Source organism: Phyllobates terribilis, unplaced genomic scaffold (assembly GCF_046119375.1).
Source record: "Phyllobates terribilis strain yellow unplaced genomic scaffold, ASM4611937v1 Scaffold_4__5_contigs__length_816908805, whole genome shotgun sequence".
NCBI classification, from domain to species: domain Eukaryota; kingdom Metazoa; phylum Chordata; class Amphibia; order Anura; family Dendrobatidae; genus Phyllobates; species Phyllobates terribilis.
The window spans coordinates 4101352-4128427 of record NW_027362764.1 but is presented as its reverse complement, the minus strand read 5'-3'; the positions used below and the strand labels follow the sequence as shown (position 1 = coordinate 4128427).

Here is a 27076-nt window from a genome sequence, read left to right as displayed (position 1 = left end):
GTGTGTATAAGACAACATGTGTGTGTATAAGACTACATGTGTGTGTAAGACTACATGTGTGTGTATAAGACAACATGTATGTGTATAAGACTACATGTGTGTGTATAAGACTACATGTGTGTGTATAAGACTACATGTGTGTGTAAGACTACATGTGTGTGTATAAGACAACATGTGTGTGTATAAGACTACATGTGTGTGTAAGACTACATGTGTGTGTATAAGACTACATGTGTGTATAAGACTACATGCGTGTGTATAAGACAACATGTGTGTATAAGACTACATGCGTGTGTATAAGACTACATGCGTGTGTATAAGACTACATGTGTGTGTATAAGACAACATGTGTGTATAAGACTACATGCGTGTGTATAAGACTACATGCGTGTGTATAAGACTACATGTGTGTGTGCAAGACTACATGTGTGTATAAGACTACATGTGTGTGTATAAGACTACATGTGTGTATAAGACTACATGTGTGTATAAGACTACATGTGTGTGTATAAGGCTACATGTGTGTATAAGACTACATGTGTGTTTATAAGACTACATGTGTGTATAAGACAACATGTGTGTGTATAAGGCTACATGTGTGTATAAGACTACATGTGTGTGTATAAGGCTACATGTGTGTATAAGACTACATGTGTGTGTATAAGACAACATGTGTGTGTATAAGACAACATGTGTGTATAAGACTACATGTGTGTATAAGACTACATGTGTGTATAAGACTACATGTGTGTATAAGACTACATGTGTGTGTGTATAAGACAACATGTGTGTGTATAAGGCTACATGTGTGTATAAGACAGCATGTGTGTGTGTATAAGACTACATGTGTGTGTATAAGACTACATGTGTGTATAAGACTACATGTGTGTGTATAAGACTACATGTGTGTATAAGACTACATGTGTGTGTATAAGACTACATGTGTGTATAAGACAACATGTGTGTGTGTATAAGACTACATGTGTGTGTATAAGACTACATGTGTGTATAAGACTACATGTGTGTGTATAAGACTACATGTGTGTATAAGACAACATGTGTGTGTGTATAAGACTACATGTGTGTGTATAAGACTACATGTGTGTATAAGACAACATGTGTGTGTATAAGACTACATGTGTGTGTGTATAAGACAACATGTGTGTGTATAAGACTACATGTGTGTGTATAAGACTACATGTGTGTGTATAAGACAACATGTGTGTATAAGACTACATGTATGTGTATAAGACTACATGTGTGTATAAGACAACATGTGTGTGTATAAGGCTACATGTGTGTATAAGACTACATGTGTGTGTGTATAAGACAACATGTGTGTGTATAAGACTACATGTGTGTATAAGACTACATGTGTGTGTAAGACTACATGTGTGTATAAGACTACATGTGTGTGTATAAGACTACATGTGTGTATATAAGACTACATGTGTGTATATAAGACTACATGTGTGTATATAAGACTACAAGTGTGTATAAGACTACATGTGTGTGTAAGACAACATGTGTGTGTATAAGACAACATGTGTGTGTATAAGACTACATGTGTGTATAAGACTACATGTGTGTGTATAAGACTACATGTGTGTATAAGACTACATGTGTGTGTGTATAAGACTACATGTGTGTGTGTATAAGACAACATGTGTGTGTATAAGGCTACATGTGTGTATAAGACAGCATGTGTGTGTGTATAAGACTACATGTGTGTGTATAAGACTACATGTGTGTATAAGACTACATGTGTGTGTATAAGACTACATGTGTGTATAAGACTACATGTGTGTGTATAAGACTACATGTGTGTATAAGACAACATGTGTGTGTGTATAAGACTACATGTGTGTGTATAAGACTACATGTGTGTATAAGACTACATGTGTGTGTATAAGACTACATGTGTGTATAAGACAACATGTGTGTGTGTATAAGACTACATGTGTGTGTATAAGACTACATGTGTGTATAAGACAACATGTGTGTGTATAAGACTACATGTGTGTGTGTATAAGACAACATGTGTGTGTATAAGACTACATGTGTGTGTATAAGACTACATGTGTGTGTATAAGACAACATGTGTGTATAAGACTACATGTATGTGTATAAGACTACATGTGTGTATAAGACAACATGTGTGTGTATAAGGCTACATGTGTGTATAAGACTACATGTGTGTGTGTATAAGACAACATGTGTGTGTATAAGACTACATGTGTGTATAAGACTACATGTGTGTGTAAGACTACATGTGTGTATAAGACTACATGTGTGTGTATAAGACTACATGTGTGTATAAGACTACATGTGTGTATAAGACTACATGTGTGTGTGTATAAGACAACATGTGTGTGTATAAGGCTACATGTGTGTATAAGACTACATGTGTGTGTATAAGACAACATGTGTGTGTGTATAAGACTACATGTGTGTGTATAAGACTACATGTGTGTATAAGACTACATGTGTGTGTATAAGACTACATGTGTGTATAAGACAACATGTGTGTGTATAAGACAACATGTATGAGTATAAGACTACATGTGTGTGTGATGGCGCAGTACCGAGAACGGCGATGTGATGTGAAGCATCTGAAACAACGGACACTGGAAACCTGTGCGGCATTTCTTCTGCGGTGTTGCTATCAGTGTGTGAAGAGTGGGAGAAGAGGGTGACATTGACAATCCAACACAATGGGCAGCACTTTGAACACATTTTATAAGTGGTCATAAACTTGTAAAAAACTCACGAAAGAATAAAGTTACGTTAAAACCAAGCACACCATTGTTTTTCTTATGAAATTCTCAATAAGTTTGATGCGTCACATGACCCCCTTCCCATTGAAAAAAATAAAGTTGGATCCAAAATTGACGACTTCAAAATGGCCGCCATGGTCACCACCCATCTGCAAAAGTTTTAGGCTATGTGCCCACGATGTAGAAATGCTCAGGCTTTTTTCCGGAGCATTTCTGCATCTCCCTGGCAGAAAAAAATGCATGCAGATTGTACATGCGGATTGTACATGCGGATTGTACATGCGGATTGTACATGCGTATTGTACATGCGGATTGTACATGCGGATTGTACATGCGTTTTCCTGCCAGGGACATGCGGAATTGGAGCGTTATTCTCTGACATTTCCACATGCAGGTTGACAAGCGCTTTCCAAGCGATTAGCATCAGTCGGAAAGTGCTTGTGACAACTAGGTCACACTATATAAATCCATGCAACCGGCATATATAGTGTGACCGACAGAATGGTAAAAAATAAAAAAATAAATGTATACTTACCTTCTGATGGCCCCCGGTGTTCTGCTCACTCCGTTCTCCCTTGCCGGCAGTGGTGGATTGAAAGACCTGCCGACGTCAGCGCAGGTCCATCAATCCACCGCTTAGTGCCGGGAAGCAAGGAGGAGCGCAGCGCGGGCCGACAGAAGGTAAGTATACATTTATTTTTTATTTTATTCTTTTTTTACAGATTTTTTAATGGTACCTGGGTGTGGAGTAGAGTCTCCTCTCCTTTACACTCGGGTACCATCCGCACATTAGAACGCGCCAATTACGCAAGAACAGATCCAGTCTTGTGGAATTGACGCGTTCTAATGCAAGTCAATGGCAGCGAAATAATTGGTAGTGCTGCATTTTTTTCCGCAATGATAATCCACAGCGGAAATTTCCGCAGCATGTGCACAGCATGCGGATTATCATTGGGGACCATGGCAGGCCTTCTAGCATGCGTTTTTAATGCGTTTCCGCAGCTGCAAAAACGCTGCAGAAACGCACTAAAAAAGCATCGTGGGCACACAGCCTTATACTAATGTGCAACAAACAGGAAGTTGATATCACCAACCATTCCCATTTAATTTAGGTGTATCTTTATAAATGGCCCAACCTGTACACTGTGTAGTGGCCGTTCTCAGTACTGCAGCTCAGCCCCGTACACTGTGTAGTGGCCGCTCTCAGTACTGCAGCTCAGCCCCGTACACTGTGTAGTGGCCGCTCTCAGTACTGCAGCTCAACCCCGTACACTGTGTAGTGGCCGTTCTCAGTACTGCAGCTCAGCCCCGTACACTGTGTAGTGGCCGTTCTCAGTACTGCAGCTCAGTCCTGTACACTGTGTAGTGTCCGTTCTCAGTACTGTAGCTCAGCCCCGTACACTGTGTAGTGGCCGTTCTCGGTACTGCAGCTCAGCCCCGTACACTGTGTAGTGGACGTTCTCAGTACTGCAGCTCAACCCCGTACACTGTGTAGTGGACGTTCTCAGTACTGCAGCTCAGCCCCGTACACTGTGTAGTGGCCGTTCTCAGTACTGTAGCTCAGCCCCGTACACTGTGTAGTGGCCGTTCTCGGTACTGCAGCTCAGCCCCGTACACTGTGTAGTGGCCGTTCTCGGTACTGCAGCTCAGCCCCGTACACTGTGTAGTGGCCGTTCTCAGTACTGCAGCTCAGCCCCGTACACTGTGTAGTGGCCGTTCTCAGTACTGCAGCTCAGTCCCGTACACTGTGTAGTGGCCGTTCTCAGTACTGCAGCTCAGCCCTGTACACTGTGTAGTGGCCGTTCTCAGTACTGCAGCTCAGCCCTGTACACTGTGTAGTGGCCGTTCTCAGTACTGCAGCTCAGCCCTGTACACTGTGTAGTGGCCGTTCTCAGTACTGTAGCTCAGCCCCGTACACTGTGTAGTGGCCGTTCTCGGTACTGCAGCTCAGCCCCGTACACTGTGTAGTGGACGTTCTCAGTACTGCAGCTCAACCCCGTACACTGTGTAGTGGCCGTTCTCAGTACTGCAGCTCAGCCCTGTACACTGTGTAGTGGCCGTTCTCAGTACTGCAGCTCAGCCCTGTACACTGTGTAGTGGCCGTTCTCGGTACTGCAGCTCAGCCCCGTACACTGTGTAGTGGCCGTTCTCAGTACTGCAGCTCAGCCCTGTACACTGTGTAGTGTCCGTTCTGAGTACTGTAGCTCAGCCCCGTACACTGTGTAGTGGCCGCTCTCAGTACTGCAGCTCAGTCCTGTACACTGTGTAGTGGCCGTTCTCGGTACTGCAGCTCAGTCCTGTACACTGTGTAGTGGCCGTTCTCAGTACTGCAGCTCAGCCCTGTACACTGTGTACTGGACGTTCTCAGTACTGCAGCTCAGCCCCGTACACTGTGTAGTGGCCGTTCTCAGTACTGTAGCTCAGCCCCGTACACTGTGTAGTGGCCGTTCTCAGTACTGTAGCTCAGCCCCGTACACTGTGTAGTGGCCGTTCTCGGTACTGCAGCTCAGCCCTGTACACTGTGTAGTGGCCGTTCTCAGTACTGCAGCTCAGCCCCGTACACTGTGTAGTGTCCGTTCTCAGTACTGTAGCTCAGCCCCGTACACTGTGTAGTGGCCGCTCTCAGTACTGCAGCTCAGTCCTGTACACTGTGTAGTGGCCGTTCTCGGTACTGCAGCTCAGTCCTGTACACTGTGTAGTGGCCGTTCTCAGTACTGCAGCTCAGCCCTGTACACTGTGTACTGGACGTTCTCAGTACTGCAGCTCAGCCCCGTACACTGTGTAGTGGCCGTTCTCAGTACTGTAGCTCAGCCCCGTACACTGTGTAGTGGCCGTTCTCAGTACTGTAGCTCAGCCCCGTACACTGTGTAGTGGCCGTTCTCGGTACTGTAGCTCAGCCCCGTACACTGTGTAGTGGCCGTTCTCAGTACTGTAGCTCAGCCCCGTACACTGTGTAGTGGCCGTTCTCGGTACTGCAGCTCAGCCCCGTACACTGTGTAGTGTCCGTTCTCAGTACTGTAGCTCAGCCCCGTACACTGTGTAGTGGCCGTTCTCGGTACTGCAGCTCAGCCCCGTACACTGTGTAGTGGCCGTTCTCAGTACTGTAGCTCAGCCCCGTACACTGTGTAGTGGCCGTTCTCGGTACTGCAGCTCAGCCCCGTACACTGTGTAGTGTCCGTTCTCAGTACTGCAGCTCAGCCCCGTACACTGTGTAGTGGCCGTTCTCAGTACTGCAGCTCAGCCCCGTACACTGTGTAGTGGCCGCTCTCAGTACTGCAGCTCAGCCCTGTACACTGTGTAGTGGACGTTCTCAGTACTGCAGCTCAGCCCCGTACACTGTGTAGTGTCCGTTCTCGGTACTGCAGCTCAGCCCCGTACACTGTGTAGTGTCCGTTCTCAGTACTGCAGCTCAGCCCCGTACACTGTGTAGTGTCCGTTCTCAGTACTGCAGCTCAGCCCCGTACACTGTGTAGTGGCCGTTCTCGGTACTGCAGCTCAGCCCCGTACACTGTGTAGTGTCCGTTCTCAGTACTGCAGCTCAGCCCCGTACACTGTGTAGTGTCCGTTCTCAGTACTGCAGCTCAGCCCCGTACACTGTGTAGTGGCCGTTCTCAGTACTGTAGCTCAGCCCCGTACACTGTGTAGTGGCCGTTCTCGGTACTGCAGCTCAGCCCCGTACACTGTGTAGTGTCCGTTCTCAGTACTGCAGCTCAGCCCCGTACACTGTGTAGTGGCCGTTCTCAGTACTGCAGCTCAGCCCCGTACACTGTGTAGTGGACGTTCTCAGTGACGCGCCCCCTGGGCCATATTCTTTAGGGGAATACCCGGAGCCGGATCAGATGGGGGTTGTAGTCTCCGAGTGGCTGTGACCCGGTCCGTGCCCAGGGTGTCAAGCTCAGAGTATGTGGCAGTCCTACAGATGTTACAAAGTTCGTTATGTCGACTACGCCACCCGTTGGATTGCGGTCACTACGGCCGCCGCTGCAGCAGGGTCCGCTGAGGCTGATGGTGTTGGTGCAGCTTTAGATAGTATAACCCCCAACGGGAGGGGTATAGCCTCAGGGGGTCAGGTGCAGAGGATGGGGGTTGTGGTGGTGCAGGGATGATGGTAATGAGAGACAGAGTCGGGTTGTGCAGTTCAGGGTTCTTTACTTACTGCAGATGTTCCGGTCACTCCGGCCTTGAGTGACCACCCGAGCCGTGCTGCGTCCACCAGGTCCTGGATTCAGCCAACCCCCAAGCAAGTCCGGAGCGTGTCCCTGAGCCCTCCTTCTTGTCCTTTCTTCTGGCCGTCCCCACCAGGGATCCACCTAGGTCCAGCTCCCTCGGGCCTTCTGTTGGGAGACCCTTGGCCTTGGGTTCCCTGACCCTACACGTGGTTTGCCTTCAGGGTGGATGTGGTGGGTGGCCGGGGCAGATCCTGCCCACGGCCTCCGGTCTCTGGCTGAGGTATGCTTTAGCCCCCACCAGTTTGGGATCCGGTACCCTGTTGCCAACTCTTCACCCTGTGATTGTATTTGGGGTCTCAGAGTTCCTTCTTTCTCCCCCTCTGGGTCTTTCTTGCTCTCCTCTCTCACTCTTGGGCTGGGGCTGCTCTGCTCTTCTGCTCTCTTCCTCTCCTCTCTGCAAAAGGCTTCTCACAGACTGACCGACCTCTCACAGACTGACCCTGATCTTAGATGGTGCCCACCTTAAATACTTCCTCTATGTGTGAGCTCAGGTGACCAGCACCCAATGAGCTCCTAACTTTACCCAGGCTGCTCCCCCTATCTGCCCCTACACTACTGGGATGTACCACCCCCCTCCCACTCCAGCCAGGAACAGACTCGGTCGTACCTGCACATTTCTAAGTGGGAGTACCGTTGGTCTGTTCCTCGGAAATGGGATGTGTGTAGTGCATGCAGCTTTCTGAGCTCAGTTCCACACTCCATCCTTACCCGGGAGTGGAATATCACACCTCTGGGTTGAGGTGCAATACCCCTGTAGCAGCCGAATCCTCAGGGTGCTACATTCCCCCCTGGTAAATCACAGCACGTCCTCGGGCTGTAAGATATAAAAACACCAAAACATACAATTTTTGCATAAACAACATAATAAAAACATATAAAACATATATATCAGCAATAAAACTTTTTTCATAAATAACATTCTCGTAGACTTCTCTTGCTTCTAGCTCCTCCTCCGGACACTGTGCAACGTGTGCCCGGGAAAAGTGCAACAGTTTCTCTAGAAAAATGGTTTTCCTATAAAACCGGTAGGGGGCGCTTTAGGAAGCGCAACTATATACAAGGGATATGGCCGCTCTCAGTCCTCGGCCAGGTATTAGGAAAGGGATGACCGCTCTCAGTCCTCGGTCAGTGGGAATAGGGACACACGGGTTAACAGTTCAGTTCTCTGGTCCCAACGGGGACTATATTAGCAGCAACGGTTCACTGTGCCCCGACGGGCAACTATATACAGCTTCTACTCTGCTGTACTCAACGACGACGTCCTCCTGCTCTTTCTTTGTGATTAACTTTAGCTTCAGACTCGTCCGGGTCCTCTTGCTCCTCCTCACACCGCAGCTCCTCCTCCGTCAGGCGATGCACATTGAGGGCGTAGGGTCCTTTGGCACACTTGTGCCGGGTGAAGGTGACCTCGTCCCCTATATACAGGTCACGTCCTCTGTGTCCCTCCGGTAGGTGGGACTCAACGTCTCTTCTTGTCACGAAGACGTCGCCTGGGGTGCGGTGATCTCTGATGAAGCCCCACCCGTGCTGCATATTAAACTTGATCACAGTCCCGGTGGAAGGGGGACCATGAGCTGCACGGGGACTCCTCCTGGCCCGGCTCTTCTGCTCCGCGCTCTTTATTTGGGCTTGTTGTTCCCGGACCCGCCTCTCTCTCCGCTCCCTCTCAAAGACCTCGAGCTGCTGCCGGCAGCACTCTGCACGCTCCGCTGCAGCTGCCCGGGTCTCCTGAGTGAACCCCATGAGGTCTTCTCCGGTGGGGTCCCACTCAAACTGGGTCTCTTCTAGCGGGGGCGAGATCCTCTTTATGGGCTTTGGAGCCGGGATCAGGGGTTCGTCTAGGGGTCTCTCTTTCCGGAGTCGGGGATGGTGAAACTCCGGTGGCCATATAAAGGGCTGCCCATCCGGGCACAAATGTTGGGCGAACAGATCTTCTCCCAGATGCGGCACTCTTGGTTTTATGGGCGCGGTGGTGGTGGCGCCCGGGTTGCCCAGGCCTTGCGGCCAGGCCTGGGGCACCTGGAAAGTGAAGGGCACCGTAAGGACGGCGGCGCCCTGGGCTACTTGGCCCTGCGACCAGGCCGGTGGCTCCGCGGAGGTAGGGGGCGCTGTTGGTATTGCGGCGCCCGGGGGTACTAGGCCTTGCGACCAGGCTGGTGGTACTTCCTGCTTGGTCACGCTCGGGGTCGAGGCGTGTGACGTCACAGGGGTCGCGGCTGCGGCTTCCGGTTGAGGCCTAGTCTGTGGCGGTGACGTTGCGGTTACGGGCACGGCAGGGGGTACTTCGGGCTCTGCGACGGGGAGCTGGGGCAGGTACGCGGTTTCCCGGTTTGGGGTAGAGACGTCCCCTTTACCTGCCTCCTTTCGTTCGGCTCCCTTCTCGGCGCCGTCTCCGGCCTTCAGTCCTCCTGCGCCATCCTCAGAGGCGGTCTGTCTCCTCGTCTCGGGTGGCGTGCTCCGCTGACGGGTTCTTGTCTGCTGGGCCATCTCACGGCTCCACTCCGCCAATGTCTCTCGCTGCACCCGGGCCATCCTCCGTGCGAGGCCCTCCAGCGCAGTCTGTGCACACTCCCGATCTCGGGGGAGCTGTGCCAGGACCTCCACTAAGCCTAGTGGGGTCGTTGCTTCTAGCAGGCTCCTGACCAACGGGTCGGTGCTGCTCTGCTCTCCTTCCGTTGTCTCCAGCAGGCTCCTGGCCAGCGGGCCGGTGCTGCTCTGCTCTTCTTCCATCTCCGGGTAAGCTTCTTCTGGACTCAGCTCTAGGCTTCTTGTCTCCGGGTGCGCTCTCTCCAGACTGCTCCAGGCGACACCCATCTTTTCTCTCTTGTTCTCAGTCCTCCCACTTTGAGGGCGGTCCCGGGGCCACTTGGTGATTGTCAGCTCCAGGGGCAGTTCTTTCACGCTGACAGACACCTCTAGCATCACAGTCTCTGTTGGTGGGGGCGGTTTCCACTTTTGGCGCCATTTTCGGTCCTGGCCCACGATGGGAGGTGGCCTCTTGCCACCCTCTGGCACGCCCATAATGGCGTCCGCTCCCCCAAGGCGGGAAATCTTCGGAAATGGCGGGAATCGTCTCCCAGTGGCGGGAAACTCTGCAGATGGCGGGAAAAAGCTGTTAATGGCGGACAACCGGCGGGAATCGATCTGTGATGGAGTCCGATGGCGGGGACCCTCCGGAACCGGCAGGAGACTTCTTTTTGAGGTAAACTTGTTCTTTTCTTCAGGCACGCAGTACCCGGTTGTTGCGGGCACGAGATCCTGCCGACTACGCCAAAGTTGACGCGCCCCCTGGGCCATATTCTTTAGGGGAATACCCGGAGCCGGATCAGATGGGGGTTGTAGTCTCCGAGTGGCTGTGACCCGGTCCGTGCCCAGGGTGTCAAGCTCAGAGTATGTGGCAGTCCTACAGATGTTACAAAGTTCGTTATGTCGACTACGCCACCCGTTGGATTGCGGTCACTACGGCCGCCGCTGCAGCAGGGTCCGCTGAGGCTGATGGTGTTGGTGCAGCTTTAGATAGTATAACCCCCAACGGGAGGGGTATAGCCTCAGGGGGTCAGGTGCAGAGGATGGGGGTTGTGGTGGTGCAGGGATGATGGTAATGAGAGACAGAGTCGGGTTGTGCAGTTCAGGGTTCTTTACTTACTGCAGATGTTCCGGTCACTCCGGCCTTGAGTGACCACCCGAGCCGTGCTGCGTCCACCAGGTCCTGGATTCAGCCAACCCCCAAGCAAGTCCGGAGCGTGTCCCTGAGCCCTCCTTCTTGTCCTTTCTTCTGGCCGTCCCCACCAGGGATCCACCTAGGTCCAGCTCCCTCGGGCCTTCTGTTGGGAGACCCTTGGCCTTGGGTTCCCTGACCCTACACGTGGTTTGCCTTCAGGGTGGATGTGGTGGGTGGCCGGGGCAGATCCTGCCCACGGCCTCCGGTCTCTGGCTGAGGTATGCTTTAGCCCCCACCAGTTTGGGATCCGGTACCCTGTTGCCAACTCTTCACCCTGTGATTGTATTTGGGGTCTCAGAGTTCCTTCTTTCTCCCCCTCTGGGTCTTTCTTGCTCTCCTCTCTCACTCTTGGGCTGGGGCTGCTCTGCTCTTCTGCTCTCTTCCTCTCCTCTCTGCAAAAGGCTTCTCACAGACTGACCGACCTCTCACAGACTGACCCTGATCTTAGATGGTGCCCACCTTAAATACTCCCTCTATGTGTGAGCTCAGGTGACCAGCACCCAATGAGCTCCTAACTTTACCCAGGCTGCTCCCCCTATCTGCCCCTACACTACTGGGATGTACCACCCCCCTCCCACTCCAGCCAGGAACAGACTCGGTCGTACCTGCACATTTCTAAGTGGGAGTACCGTTGGTCTGTTCCTCGGAAATGGGATGTGTGTAGTGCATGCAGCTTTCTGAGCTCAGTTCCACACTCCATCCTTACCCGGGAGTGGAATATCACACCTCTGGGTTGAGGTGCAATACCCCTGTAGCAGCCGAATCCTCAGGGTGCTACATTAGTACTGCAGCTCAGCCCCGTACACTGTGTAGTGGCCGTTCTCGGTACTGCAGCTCAGCCCCGTACACTGTGTAGTGTCCGTTCTCAGTACTGCAGCTCAGCCCCGTACACTGTGTAGTGTCCGTTCTCAGTACTGCAGCTCAGCCCCGTACACTGTGTAGTGTCCGTTCTCAGTACTGCAGCTCAGTCCCGTACACTGTGTAGTGGCCGTTCTCAGTACTGCAGCTCAGCCCCGTACACTGTGTAGTGGCCGTTCTCGGTACTGCAGCTCAGCCCCGTACACTGTGTAGTGGCCGTTCTCAGTACTGCAGCTCAGTCCTGTACACTGTGTAGTGGCCGTTCTCGGTACTGCAGCTCAGCCCCGTACACTGTGTAGTGGCCGTTCTCAGTACTGCAGCTCAGTCCCGTACACTGTGTAGTGGCCATTCTCGGTACTGCAGCTCAGCCCCGTACACTGTGTAGTGGCCGTTCTCAGTACTGCAGCTCAGTCCCGTACACTGTGTAGTGGCCGTTCTCAGTACTGCAGCTCAGCCCCGTACACTGTGTAGTGGCCGTTCTCAGTACTGCAGCTCAGCCCCGTACACTGTGTAGTGTCCGTTCTCAGTACTGCAGCTCAGCCCCGTACACTGTGTAGTGTCCGTTCTCAGTACTGCAGCTCAGCCCCGTACACTGTGTAGTGTCCGTTCTCAGTACTGCAGCTCAGTCCCGTACACTGTGTAGTGGCCGTTCTCAGTACTGCAGCTCAGCCCTGTACACTGTGTAGTGGCCGTTCTCAGTACTGCAGCTCAGCCCTGTACACTGTGTAGTGGCCGTTCTTGGTACTGCAGCTCAGCCCCGTACACTGTGTAGTGGCCGTTCTCGGTACTGCAGCTCAGCCCCGTACAATGTGTAGTGGCCGTTCTCAGTACTGCAGCTCAGTCCCGTACACTGTGTAGTGGCCGTTCTTAGTACTGCAGCTCAGTCCCGTACACTGTGTAGTGGCCGTTCTCAGTACTGAAGCTCAGCCCCGTACACTGTGTAGTGGCCGTTCTCGGTACTGCAGCTCAGTCCTGTACACTGTGTAGTGGCCGTTCTCAGTACTGCAGCTCAGTCCCGTACACTGTGTAGTGGCCGTTCTCAGTACTGCAGCTCAGTCCCGTACACTGTGTAGTGGCCGTTCTCAGTACTGCAGCTCAGCCCTGTACACTGTGTAGTGGCCGTTCTCAGTACTGCAGCTCAGCCCTGTACACTGTGTAGTGGCCGTTCTCAGTACTGCAGCTCAGTCCCGTACACTGTGTAGTGGCCGTTCTCAGTACTGCAGCTCAGCCCTGTACACTGTGTAGTGGCCGTTCTCAGTACTGCAGCTCAGTCCCGTACACTGTGTAGTGGCCGTTCTCAGTACTGCAGCTCAACCCCGTACACTGTGTAGTGGCCGTTCTCAGTACTGCAGCTCAGCCCCGTACACTGTGTAGTGGCCGTTCTCAGTACTGCAGCTCAGCCCCGTACACTGTGTAGTGGCCGTTCTCGGTACTGCAGCTCAGCCCCGTACACTGTGTAGTGGCCGTTCTCAGTACTGCAGCTCAGTCCCGTACACTGTGTAGTGGCCGTTCTCAGTACTGCAGCTCAGCCCCGTACACTGTGTAGTGGCCGTTCTCAGTACTGCAGCTCAGCCCCGTACACTGTGTAGTGGCCGTTCTCAGTACTGCAGCTCAGTCCCGTACACTGTGTAGTGGCCTTTCTCAGTACTGCAGCTCAGCCCCGTACACTGTGTAGTGGCCGTTCTCGGTACTGCAGCTCAGCCCCGTACACTGTGTAGTGGCCGTTCTCGGTACTGCAGCTCAGCCCCGTACACTGTGTAGTGGCCGTTCTCAGTACTGCAGCTCAGTCCCGTACACTGTGTAGTGTCCGTTCTCAGTACTGCAGCTCAGTCCCGTACACTGTGTAGTGGCCGTTCTCAGTACTGCAGCTCAGCCCTGTACACTGTGTAGTGGCCGTTCTCAGTACTGCAGCTCAGCCCTGTACACTGTGTAGTGGCCGTTCTCGGTACTGCAGCTCAGCCCCGTACACTGTGTAGTGGCCGTTCTCAGTACTGCAGCTCAGCCCTGTACACTGTGTAGTGGCCGTTCTCAGTACTGCAGCTCAGCCCCGTACACTGTGTAGTGGCCGTTCTCAGTACTGCAGCTCAGCCCTGTACACTGTGTAGTGGCCGTTCTCAGTACTGCAGCTCAGTCCCGTACTCTGTGTAGTGGCCGTTCTCAGTACTGCAGCTCAGCCCTGTACACTGTGTAGTGGCCGTTCTCAGTACTGCAGCTCAGCCCTGTACACTGTGTAGTGGCCGTTCTCAGTACTGCAGCTCAGCCCTGTACACTGTGTAGTGGCCGTTCTCAGTACTGCAGCTCAGCCCTGTACACTGTGTAGTGGCCGTTCTCGGTACTGCAGCTCAGCCCCGTACACTGTGTAGTGGCCGTTCTCGGTACTGCAGCTCAGCCCCGTACACTGTGTAGTGGCCGTTCTCGGTACTGCAGCTCAAGCTGCTAATGATGGTGCCAGGCGTTGGACACGCATCAGTCTGATTGGCCATCAATATATGAATAATGCACTGGTCCTGTAATAGTGGCTATCCTCTTTGTCTCACAGAGGGATCCCCAATCTATCCTAAGCCCCCGGGTGATGTCCACTCCTACAAAAAAAAGTGCCAAGAGGAGAGAGCAAACTTTAGTGCAAATGTGGCTACAATTTACTACAAGAGATAAATCCCGGCCACGGATTGTAGGTAAATGGGTAACGCTGCAGCCCAGGGTCATAGACAGACGTCAGCAGATGCCGCTATATCTAATATATACATCTATAAAGTTCGGTGTTAGAGATATTTGATGTCTTGGACCATCTTTGGGCTGTTGTCCTATACAGACCAATTAATATTCTACAATAGTCCACCCTGACCCATAGGGGGCGCTATATAGTCAGCTGAAAATCGAGATATGGGCCATAAGATTCCTGTTTTTCCTGATACGATCCATATATATATATCCTGAGCTGGTATAGAGCAGATCCATGATGGGGGAGGGGCGGCGTGTGTCGTTCCCATGTACTGATGATGACGATTCGCTTATTTCTATGGTGTGACATTTCGTACATCACAACTTGTGGAAATTTCCCCAGAGCGCCGGAGCCTCCAGCAGCCATAAAGCGAACATTTCGGAGGTGGCGGGCGATCTCCCCTGTGTATCCCCTTGTCAGGCGCCTTTCGCAGCACAGTCACATGCTGTGATAATCCAGGCGCCCCGTGTGCTGCACAGGTGGCAGCGCTCGATTCCTCTGCATTATCACCATCCCCGGACGGGTTTGTTTACAGGAAGATGTTAAAATGCTGCAATTTCCTCTGTTTCTAATGTTTACCAATTACCATAAATCTAAAAAAAAATCATCGTCATCATCATCATCACTGGGGCCTGCAGATGTGACAAGCCGGCGGTGGAGCAAGGGCGTCATCTGCTGGACACTGGGGTGTACTGCAACTGAAGCCTTTTATGTAAACAAGGATGAGCTGTATGCATTGGAAAAAAGGACGACACAATGGATATTCAGCGTGACGATATCAGGAAGACAATCCCACCGGTGGTCATAATACAACGGCCAGAGGTGCAGCAGCACTCCACCAGCACCATGCGGAAAGCGGCCCTTTAAATAAACTCATGATGGACCATCTGCAGCACTCCGCCAGCACCATGCGGAAAGAGGCCCTTTAAATAAACTCATGATGGACCATCTGATATATGGACGATCGTATAAAAACAATGACTGTATACTCTGCACTAAGTACATGCATTTATTCACTCTTTAATTACTCACTGCAGGGTATACAGCCATTGTTTTATTCTAGGCTGTATTTGTCTTTTAATGGCCACAGTGTGAACGTGCACCTACACATTACACTTATACCAACAGGTGCGCCGGCGCAGGTTTTCGGTTTATATAGAGAGTCGAAAGCATCATATTACGTCACTTTCTGTTGAAACTTGGTAAAGGTGAAATGCAGTGTGACCATAGCCCAGTGGTAATAGGTCATCACAGCAACAACATACAGTATACCATACACTATATATATATATATCAGTTGTGCTCAAAAGTTTACATACCCCGGCAGAATTTTTCCTTTCTTGGCCTTATTTCAGAGAATATGAATGATAAAAAAAACCTTTTCCTCCCCTCATGGTTATTGGTTGGGTGAAGCCATTTATTGTCAAACTACTGTGTTTTCTCTTTTTAAATCTTAATGACGACCAAAAACATCCAAATGACCCTGATCAAAAGTTCACATACCCAGGTGATTTTGGCCTGATAACATTCACGGAATTGGCTACTAAAGATAACATCCTCACCTGTGACCTGTTTGCCTGTAATCAGTGTGTGTGCATAAAAGCTGAGTGAGTTTCTGGGATCCAGACAGACTCTTGCATCTTTCATCCAGCCACTGACGTTTGTGGATTGTGAGTCATGGGCAAAGCAAAAGAATTGTCAACAGATCTACGGGAAAAGGTAGTTGACCTGTATAACACAGGAAAGGGATACAAAAAATATCCAAGGAATTGATAATGCCAGTCAGCAGCATTCAAACTGTGATTAACAAATGGAAAATCAGGGGCTCTGTAAAAACCAAACCACGGTCAGGTAGACCAACAAAAATTTCGGCCACAACTGCCAGGAAAATTGTTCGAGATGCAAAGAAAAACCCACAAATAACATCAGCTGAAATTCAGGACTCTCTGAAAACTAGCGGTGTGTCTGTTTCAAGATGCACAATAAGGAGACACATGAAGAAAAATGGACTGCATGGTTGAGTCACCAGAAGAAAGCCATTACTGCACAAATGCCACAAAGTATCTCACCTACAATATGCCAAACAGCACAGAGACAAGCCTCAAAACTTCTAGTACAAGGTAATCTGGAGTGATGAGACCAAAATTGTACTTTTTGGCCACAATCATAAACGTTACATTTGGAGAGAGATCAACAAGGCCTATGATGAAAGGAACACCATTCCTACAGTAAAGCACGGGGGTGGATCGCTGATGTTTTTGGGATGTGTGAGCTACAAAGGCACAGGAAACTTGGTAAAAATTGAAGGAAAGATGAATGTGGCACGTTATCAGCAAATACTGGAGGCAAATTTGCACTCATCAGCACAGAAGCTGCACATGGGACGTACTTGGACGTTCCAACATGACAACCATCCAAAACACAAGGTCAAGCCGACCTGTCATTGGCTACAGCAGAACAAAGTGAAGGCTCTGGAGTGGCCATCTCAGTCTCCTGACCTCAATATCATTGAGCCACTCTGGGGAGATCTCAAGCGCGCAGTTCATGCAAGACAGCCCAGGAATTTACAGGAACTGGAGGCTTTTTGCCAAGAAGAATGGGCAGCTTTACCATCTGAGAAAATAAAGAACCTCATCCACAACTACCACAAAAGACTTCAAGCTGTCATTGATGTTAGAGGGGGCAATACACGGTATTAAGATCTGGGGTATGGGAACTTTTGATCAGGGTCATTTGGATGTTTTTGGTTGTCATTAAGATTTAAAAAGAGATAACCCCCGTAGTTTGACAATAAATGGCTTCACCCAACCAATAACCATGAGTGGAGAAAAAGTTTTTTTGTTATCATTCATATTCCCTGAAACAAGGCCAAGAAAGGAAAAATTCTGCCGGGGTGTTTATACTTTTCAGCACAACTATGTGTATGTATAGATATAGATGTATATCTATATATACAGTGGGGAAAAAAGTATGTAGTCAGCCACCAATTGTGCAAGTTCTCCCACTTTAAAAGATGAGGTCGGGCTGTAATTGACATCATAGGTCGACCTCAACTATGAGACACAAAATGAGAAAACTAATCCTGATAATCACATTGTCTGATTTGGAAAGAGATTTTTTTCAAATTTTGGTGGAAAATAAGTATTTGGTCAATTACAAACAAGCAAGATTTCTGTCTCTCACAGACCTGTAACTTCTTCTTTAAGAGGCTCCTCTGTCCTCCACTCATTACCTGTAGTACTGGCTCCTCTGTCCTCCACTCATTACCTGTAATACTGGCTCCTCTGTCCTCCACTCATTACCTGTAGTACTGGCTCCTCTGTCCTCCACTCATTACCTGTAGTACTGGCTCCTCTGTCCTCCGCTCATTACCTGTAGTACTGGCTCCTCTGTCCTCCACTCATTACCTGTAGTACTGGCTCCTCTGTCCTCCACTCATTACCTGTAGTACTGGCTCCTCTGTCCTCCACTCATTACCTGTAGTACTGGCTCCTCTGTCCTCCACTCATTACCTGTAGTGCTGGCTCCTCTGTCCTCCACTCATTACCTGTAGTACTGGCTCCTCTGTCCTCCACTCATTACCTGTAGTACTGGCTCCTCTGTCCTCCACTCATTACCTGTAATACTGGCTCCTCTGTCCTCCACTCATTACCTGTAGTACTGGCACCTCTGTCCTCCACTCATTACCTGTAGTACTGGCTCCTCTGTCCTCCGCTCATTACCTGTAGTACTGGCTCCTCTGTCCTCCACTCATTACCTGTAGTACTGGCTCCTCTGTCCTCCACTCATTACCTGTAGTACTGGCTCCTCTGTCCTCCACTCATTACCTGTAGAACTGGCTCCTCTGTCCTCCACTCATTACCTGTAGTGCTGGCTCCTCTGTCCTCCACTCATTACCTGTAGTACTGGCTCCTCTGTCCTCCACTCATTACCTGTAGTACTGGCTCCTCTGTCCTCCACTCATTACCTGTAATACTGGCTCCTCTGTCCTCCACTCATTACCTGTAGTACTGGCTCCTCTGTCCTCCACTCATTACCTGTAGTACTGGCTCCTCTGTCCTCCACTCATTACCTGTAGTACTGGCTCCTCTGTCCTCCACTCATTACCTGTAGTGCTGGCTCCTCTGTCCTCCACTCATTACCTGTAGTGCTGGCTCCTCTGTCCTCCACTCATTACCTGTAGTGCTGGCTCCTCTGTCCTCCACTCATTACCTGTAGTACTGGCTCCTCTGTCCTCCACTCATTACCTGTAGTACTGGCTCCTCTGTCCTCCGCTCATTACCTGTAGTACTGGCTCCTCTGTCCTCCACTCATTACCTGTAATACTGGCTCCTCTGTCCTCCACTCATTACCTGTAGTACTGGCTCCTCTGTCCTCCACTCATTACCTGTAGTGCTGGCTCCTCTGTCCTCCACTCATTACCTGTAGTACTGGCTCCTCTGTCCTCCACTCATTACCTGTAGTACTGGCTCCTCTGTCCTCCAATCATTACCTGTAGTACTGGCTCCTCTGTCCTCCACTCATTACCTGTAGTACTGGCTCCTCTGTCCTCCACTCATTACCTGTAGTACTGGCTCCTCTGTCCTCCACTCATTACCTGTAGTACTGGCTCCTCTGTCCTCCGCTCATTACCTGTAGTACTGGCTCCTCTGTCCTCCGCTCATTACCTGTAGTACTGGCTCCTCCGTCCTCCACTCATTACCTGTAGTACTGGCTCCTCTGTCCTCCACTCATTACCTGTAGTACTGGCTCCTCTGTCCTCCACTCATTACCTGTAGTACTGGCTCCTCTGTCCTCCACTCATTACCTGTAGTACTGGCTCCTCTGTCCTCCACTCATAACCTGTAGTACTGGCTCCTCTGTCCTCCACTCATTACCTGTAGTACTGGCTCCTCTGTCCTCCACTCATTACCTGTAGTACTGGCTCCTCTGTCCTCCACTCATTACCTGTAGTACTGGCTCCTCTGTCCTCCGCTCATTACCTGTAGTACTGGCTCCTCTGTCCTCCGCTCATTACCTGTAGTACTGGCTCCTCTGTCCTCCACTCATTACCTGTAGTACTGGCTCCTCTGTCCTCCACTCATTACCTGTAGTACTGGCTCCTCTGTCCTCCACTCATTACCTGTAGTACTGGCTCCTCTGTCCTCCACTCATTACCTGTAGTACTGGCTCCTCCGTCCTCCACTCATTACCTGTAGTACTGGCTCCTCTGTCCTCCACTCATTACCTGTAGTACTGGCTCCTCTGTTCTCCACTCATTACCTGTAGTACTGGCTCCTCTGTCCTCCACTCATTACCTGTAGTACTGGCTTCTCTGTCCTCCACTCATTACCTGTAGTACTGGCTCCTCTGTCCTCCACTCATTACCTGTAGTACTGGCTCCTCCGTCCTCCACTCATTACCTGTAGTACTGGCTCCTCCGTCCTCCACTCATTACCTGTAGTACTGGCTCCTCCGTCCTCCACTCATTACCTGTAGTACTGGCTCCTCCGTCCTCCACTCATTACCTGTAGTACTGGCTCCTCCGTCCTCCACTCATTACCTGTAGTACTGGCTCCTCTGTCCTCCACTCATTACCTGTAGTACTGGCTCCTCTGTCCTCCACTCATTACCTGTAGTACTGGCTCCTCTGTCCTCCACTCATTACCTGTAGTACTGGCTCCTCTGTCCTCCACTCATTACCTGTAGTACTGGCTCCTCTGTCCTCCACTCATTACCTGTAGTACTGGCTCCTCTGTCCTCCACTCATTACCTGTAGTACTGGCTCCTCTGTCCTCCACTCATTACCTGTAGTACTGGCTCCTCTGTCCTCCACTCATTACCTGTAGTACTGGCTCCTCTGTCCTCCACTCATTACCTGTAGTACTGGCTCCTCTGTCCTCCACTCATTACCTGTAGTACTGACACCTGTTTGAACTTGTTATCAGTATAAAAGACACCTGTCCGCATCCTCATACAGTCACACTCCAAACTCCACTATGGTGAAGACCAAAGAGCTGTCGAAGAACACCAGAAACAAAACTGTAGCCCTGCACCAGGCTAGGAAGACTGAATCTACAATAGGCAAGCAGCTTGGTGTGAAGAAATCAACTGTGGGAGCAATAATTAGAAAATGGAAGACATACAAGACCACTGGGGCTCCACACAAGATCTCACCCCGTGGAGTCAAAATGATCTCAAGAACAGTGAGCAAAAATCCCAGAACCACGCGGGGGGACCTAGTGAATGACCTGCAGAGAGCTGGGACCAACGTTACACAGACTACCATCAGTAACACACTACGCCGCCAGGGACTCAGATCCTGCAGTGCCAGATGTGTCCCCCTGCTTAAGCCATTACATGTCCAGGCCCATCTGAAGTTTGCTAGAGAGCATTTGGATGATCCAGAAGAGTACTGGGAGAATGTCATATGATCAGATGAAACCAAAGTAGAATTGTTTGGTAGAAACACAACTCGTCGTGTTTGGAGGAGAAAGAATGCTCAGTTGCATCCAAAGAACACCATACCTACTGTGAAGCATGGGGGTGGCAACATCATGCTTTGGGGCTGTTTCTCTGCCAAGGGAGCAGGACGACTGATCCGTGTTCATGAAGGAATGAATGGGGCCATGTATCGTGAGATTTTGAGTGCAAACCTCCTTCCATCAGCAAGGGCATTGAAGATGAAACAAGGCTGGGTCTTTCAGCATGACAATGATCCCAAGCACACCTCCAGGGCAACAAAAGAGTGGCTTCGTAAGAAGCATTTCAAGGTCCTGGAGTGGCCTAGCCAGTCTCCAGATCTAAACCCTATAGAAAACCTTTGGAGGGAGTTGAAAGTCCGTGTTGTCCAGCGACAGCCCCAAAACATCACTGCTCTAGAGGAGATCTGCATGGAGGAATGGGCCGACATACCAGCAACAGTGTGTGCCAACCTGGTGAAGACTTACAGAAAACGTTTCATCTCTGTCATTGCTAACTAAGGATATATAACAAAGTATTGAGATGAACTTTTGTAATTGACCAAATATTTATTTTCCACGAAAATATGAAAAAAATTTCTTTCCAAATCAGACAATGTGATTATCAGGATTTGTTTTCTCATTTTGTCTCTCATAGTTGAGGTCGACCGATGATGTCAATTACAGGCCGACCTCATCTTTATAAGTGGGAGAACTTGCACAATTGGTGGCTGACTAAATACTTTTTTCCCCACTGTATATATGTGCCATAGAAATAATACATCAACAGAGACCTGCGTGTTTGCCTTCAGATAGGGATACTCTGCCATGGACTTACCCGTCATGCCCTGAGTCCTCAGCAGCAAAAACACCTTAACAATGTCTTTATGCAACGTGATTTACATGATAAAAATTCATTATAAAAATTGAACTGTTTGTTTTCTCCATCCTCTATGTATCACTGTACATAGCAGACTGCAGAATGAGTTACTAATGATCCATCAGTGAGCTCATCTTTGGTCTGTAACACTTATCTCTCTTCTACATCCTCTATGTATCACTGTACATAGCAGACTACAGAATGAGTTACCAGTTAGTCAGTGAGCTCGGTCTCTGGTCTCTAATGCTTATCTCTCTTCTACATCCTCTATGTATCACTGTACATAGCAGACTGCAGAATGAGTTACTAATGATCCATCACTGAGCACATTTTCTTGTCTGTAATGCTTAGCGCTCTTCTATATCCTCTATGTACAGTATCAGTTTGGATAGAAGACTTCAGAATGATCTACCAATAATTCATCAGTGAGCTCGTTCTCTGATCTGTAGCACTTATCTCTCTTCTACAACCCCTATGTATCACTTTACAAAGCAGACTGCAGAATGAGTTACCAGGGATTTGTCAGTGAGCTTGTCTCTGTTCTTTAATGTTTATCCCTCTTCCTCGTCTTGTATGTATCACACAACATAACAAACTGCAGAATGAGATAACAGTGATCCTTCAGTAAGCTCATTCATCTTCAAAGATGATTTATAAGCTTATCTGGTAATAAATCCTCTTAGAAGAAGGTTCAGTAGAAGAGAGAGAAATACAGTAGATACAGACTGAGAATAAGATGACCAACAAATCACTGGTTACTCAGCACAGTGATACATAGAGGATGAAGAAGCTAAATCTTCAGCATTTATAATACAACCATATTTCCAAAAATGAGAGAAAATAAATGCATCTAATTAAAAAAATGCCCCTGAAGGTTTCCATATCTTTAATGAGATGGCTGATAACTTACATTACTGTTGGCGCCCTCTCTGGTAAAGACATATAATGTGGGGTCCTTCAGCAGGTGGTATGAGCTCAGTAATGCTTCGGGGGGCCCTAGGAGGAGCTGAAAAGAGAGAGAAGTTTATAAGATCATTGTCATGATAAATGAGACATCAAAGAAATCATCAGATAGGAGCAGTGAGACAATGGGGCGATATATGACACCCCAGCATAGTGTTGGGTCTGCTGTGTTTCAAATATGAATCAGTACCATTCAGATGTAAAACGTGTCAGAAACTAGTTTTATATTCTAAATAGAGTCCTTATCACTACACCAAGTGTTTCCTGTGCCATCAAGCAATGTGGCAAACTAGGGCAATGGCCCATTCTGGACGACCCGGATCCTTTATGATATTATTGCCCAATATTCATCCACTATTGTGGAAATTAATTTTCCAAAGCTCATATCCTATCATCCACCTGACCCTCTGCATCCCCTGCAGTATAATCCCCATGCACCACACACCTGGTAGAAAGAATGGAAGTTCCTCTCACCCGGCTGCTGCTTCAGGACCCGGGACTGGAATGAAAAGACAACACATTCAGACATATTGAACGACAAGGTATGCCAAGAAGGAACTCGCATTTTGTGTAAGAGGTCATGATTCTTCCTCTCACCTTCTCCAAGAGATAGTTGTTTATATGTCCTCCAGTTGGGTCTCCCTTGAAGTCAAAGTTGATGTCCATATATTTACCAAATCGACTAGAGTTGTCATTGCGGTTGGTTTTGGCATTACCAAAGGCTTCGAGGACACAATTGGACTTCAGCAGAACGTTCTTCACTCTAGAATGGATGAGATGAGGAGATTAAACTAACCTGAAATTTATGAATGGATATTGCAAACCAGCCCTAGATCAGATGAAGATGGTGGGGCCATGATGGGATCTACAATCATGCCTCACAGTAAAGTGTGCTGATTATGAGTCCCAGGAGTCTGGTTGCCGGCAGACCATCAACATTCTAAAGATAATATGCACCATTAAAATGCATGGATATGATGTTTCATCATAATCAGTCCTGTATCAGAAGAAGATTGTGGAACCGTGATGGGATCTACAACCATGCCACTGCAACATGTTGCAATTATGAAGCCCGGAAGCCTGGTTATGCATCCATCAGAACTCTAAACATTATATGCACCAATATAATGTTTGGATATGAATAGATCTTACTAATCAGTCCTGTATCAGATGAAGATTGTAGAACAGTGATGGGATCTATAACCATGCTTTGCAGCAATGTTTTGCCATTATGAGGAGCCTGATGCATTGACCATCAACACTCTAAAGATAAAAAGCACCATCATAATTGGGGCCTTTATAGGATGTTGGTATATGCCTCTGATATAGGGGATTGAAAGATTGTGGACCCCCCCCCCCAATTATTTTTTAACTTGCCTCTCCACCTCCTCTCGTTGTGTGGGGTTGGTTATGGCAGCGATGTACTGCATAATGTACTTGCTAGCTTCAGTCTTCCCTGCACCACTCTCTCCTATAGAAGGAAATAAAGCACGTTAGTTCTGTTGTGATTATCCGAGACTTCATCTGTAATATTCACAAAAACATCAATGACTTGTTATACAGTAGTGATCCAGATAAGCAGATAGCAGTGTGTTTAAAAACAGGAGTTAAGCACAAAATCTTTATACTAGTTTTTATTTCCTGCATTGGGAACATTGCACATTGTTTTCTAATTCAAAACATGTGTAAAGGGGCCGGGTGGTGGAACCTCTGTGCCTTGGAACAAGGAGGGACCCCGAGGGGCAGGTGTTAGTCTGGGGACGACCTTGTAATTGAGCAGGTGGCTCCCACGGGTCAGATAGCGGGGACTGACCGGTGTAGCGGGTGGACACAACAGAAGGGTAGCAGTCTCTGGGTGAGCAGGCGGGTGGTCACGGCAAGTGACGGCAGAACGGGTAAGAGTCTCTTGGCAGGCATGCAGGTGGTCACGGCAAGTGACGGCAGAGCAAGTAAGAGTCTCTTGGCTGGCAGGCAGGTGGTCACGGGAAGTGACGGCAGAACGGGTAAGAGTCTCTTGGCTGGCAGGCAGGTGGTCACGGGAAGTGACGGCAGAGCAGGTAAGAGTCTCTTGGCTGGCAGGCAGGCGGTCACGGGAAGTGACGGCAGAGCAGGTAAGAGTCTCTTGGCTGGCAGGCAGGTGGTCACGGCAAGTGACAGCAGAGCCTCCAGGTAGGCTAGCAGGCGGGTAGCAGGTGAGCGCTCCCAAGTGAGCGGGCTAGCAAGTACAGCAGGTAGCAGGCAGGTAACTGGCAGGTGCTTCCTGGTCTGTAGGTGGACTTGCCCAAAGACAGACTGGTGGATGCTTGAGACCGACTGTCGGGCTGAAGAGCAGACAAGCAGGCAGACTAAGCTGGTAGTCAGGCTGGCAACGGGACCTGAGGGCTGAAGCAGAGGTGAGTATGCTTTGCAACAACTTTGCTCGGGCACCTCCATTTTGGAGGAGGTGCCTTATATATGGGAGGTCCTCCGGCTAAGCACAGTGCCCGGGAAGGAGCGCGCGCCGGCACCAGCGAGGGAAGGAGCGCTGGAGGACGCCACGCCCGGAACAGGAAGGTGAGAGGGACGGAGTCTCTGCCTAGCAGGGGGCAGAGACGCCGATGCTACAACATGAAGAGAAATGTAGATAATTTTTTCCTCTGAAAAGGCAATTTGCATATATAATTTTTAACTAGTTTACAGTAAATAACAAAAAATGAACATTGGGCTGTTCTAAGAAATAACAGTGTCTGCATTTGTCTTTACACAGTTTTTTAGAACTTATTCACCTCTATGTTGCATAGAGTTAACCAACTTCTGGCACCTGTCAGCTGTTATTCCAGCCCAGGATGCTTTGACGACATCCCACAATTTTTGGGGCATTTGTTGGCTTTGCCTCAGAAACGACATTTTTGATGTCACCCCACAAGTGTTCTATCGGATTAAGGTCCGGAGATTCGGCTGGCCATTCCATAACCTCAATTTTGTTGGACTGGAACCAAGATTTTGCTTGTTTACTGGTGTGTTTAGGGTCATTGTCTTGTTGAAACACCCATTTCAAGGGCATATCCTCTTCAGCGTAAGGCAACATGACCTCTTCAAGTATTTTAATATATGTAAACTGGTCCATGATCCCTGGTATGCGGTAAATAAGTCCGGGACCATAGTAAGAGAAATATGCCCATATCATGATGCTTCCACCATGCTTCACTGTCTGCAGAGTGTACTGTGGCTGAATGCAGAGTTTGGGGGTCGTCTGATGAACTGTCTGCAGCCCTTGGACCCAAAAAGAACAATTTGACTTCCATCAGTCCACAAAATATTTCTTCATTTCTCTTTAGACCAGTTGATGTGTGTAGCGTCGGCGTCCCTGCCTCCTGCTAGGCAGGGACGCTGTTCCCCTCACCTCTCCACTCCGTGCCCGGCATCCTCCTCCCGCTCTGCTGGCAGCGCGCGCTGCTTCCTGGCCACTGTGCTTAGGGCGCGCGCCGTCCTAAGGAGTCCCCGGCCAATGGCCGGAGGACCTCACCATATATAAGGCACCTCCTCCAAAATGGAGGTGCCGGAGCAATGTTGTTGCAAAGCCTTCACTCTGCTTCAGCCCTCAGGTCCCGTTACCAGTTACCTGGCAGTCACCTGCCAGATTCCTGCCTGTTACCTGCCAGTCACCTGCCAGATTCCTGCTTGATACCTGCCTGATATCTGTTTACCTGCTTGCAAGCCTGCGGTCCGACGGTCTGCCTTCCGACACCTGTCAGTCTGTCTATGGACCAGCCTGCCCGCTCACCTGGGAGCGCTCACCTGCTACCTGTCTGCTAGCCTACCTGGAGGCTCTGCCGTCACTTGCCGTGACCACCTGCCTGTCCAGAGACTCTTGCCTGCTCACCTGGGAGCGCTCACCTGCTACCTGTCTGCTAGCCTACCTGGAGGCTCTGCCGTCACTTGCCGTGACCACCTGCCCGTCCAGAGACTCTTGCCCGCTCACCTGGGAGCGCTCACCTGCTACCTGCCTGCTAGCCTACCTGGAGGCTCTGCCGTCACTTGCCGTGACCACCTGCCTGTCCAAAGACTCTCGCCCGCTCACCTGGGAGCGCTCACCAGCCACCTGCCTGCTGTCCTTCTACCCAGAGACTGTCCCTGTCACTTGCCGTGAGAACCCGTCCTTCTACCCAGAGACTGTCCCTGTCACTTGCCGTGAGTACCCGTCCTTCTACTCAGAGACTGTCCCTGTCACTTGCCGTGACTACCTGCCCTTCTACCCAGAGACTGTCCCTGTCACTTGCCGTGACTACCTGCCCTTCTACCCAGAGACTGTCCCTGTCACTTGCCGTGACTACCTGCCCGTCTTCCTGGGAGCCACCCACTTCCTTACAAGGACCGCCCCCTTGTATAGTTGCTCAGAGGTTCCGCCTCCCAGACCCGTTACAGTTTGCTCGGGCCATGGAACCCGGTGGCACCCAAGCTCCCTCGCTCTCGGACCTATGTCATGAACTGTCCCATCAGAGGTCCC

General features: G+C 49.7%; 1 protein-coding gene across 3 annotated transcripts in view; it reads right to left on the bottom strand.

The window, feature by feature from the left end:
• The window catches only part of LOC141264775 (unconventional myosin-Ig-like), a 443459-nt gene that overhangs the window by 381322 nt on the left and 35061 nt on the right, over positions 1–27076 (bottom strand). For all 3 annotated transcript variants that reach the window (XM_073677080.1, XM_073677078.1, XM_073677079.1), the window contains 4 exons: positions 23968–24061; positions 23188–23353; positions 23036–23089; positions 22538–22633 (listed from right to left, as the gene is read on the bottom strand). In XM_073677080.1, the coding sequence (XP_073533181.1) occupies positions 22538–22633; positions 23036–23089; positions 23188–23353; positions 23968–24061 (410 nt within the window). The remainder of the gene's footprint in view (positions 1–22537; positions 22634–23035; positions 23090–23187; positions 23354–23967; positions 24062–27076) is intronic.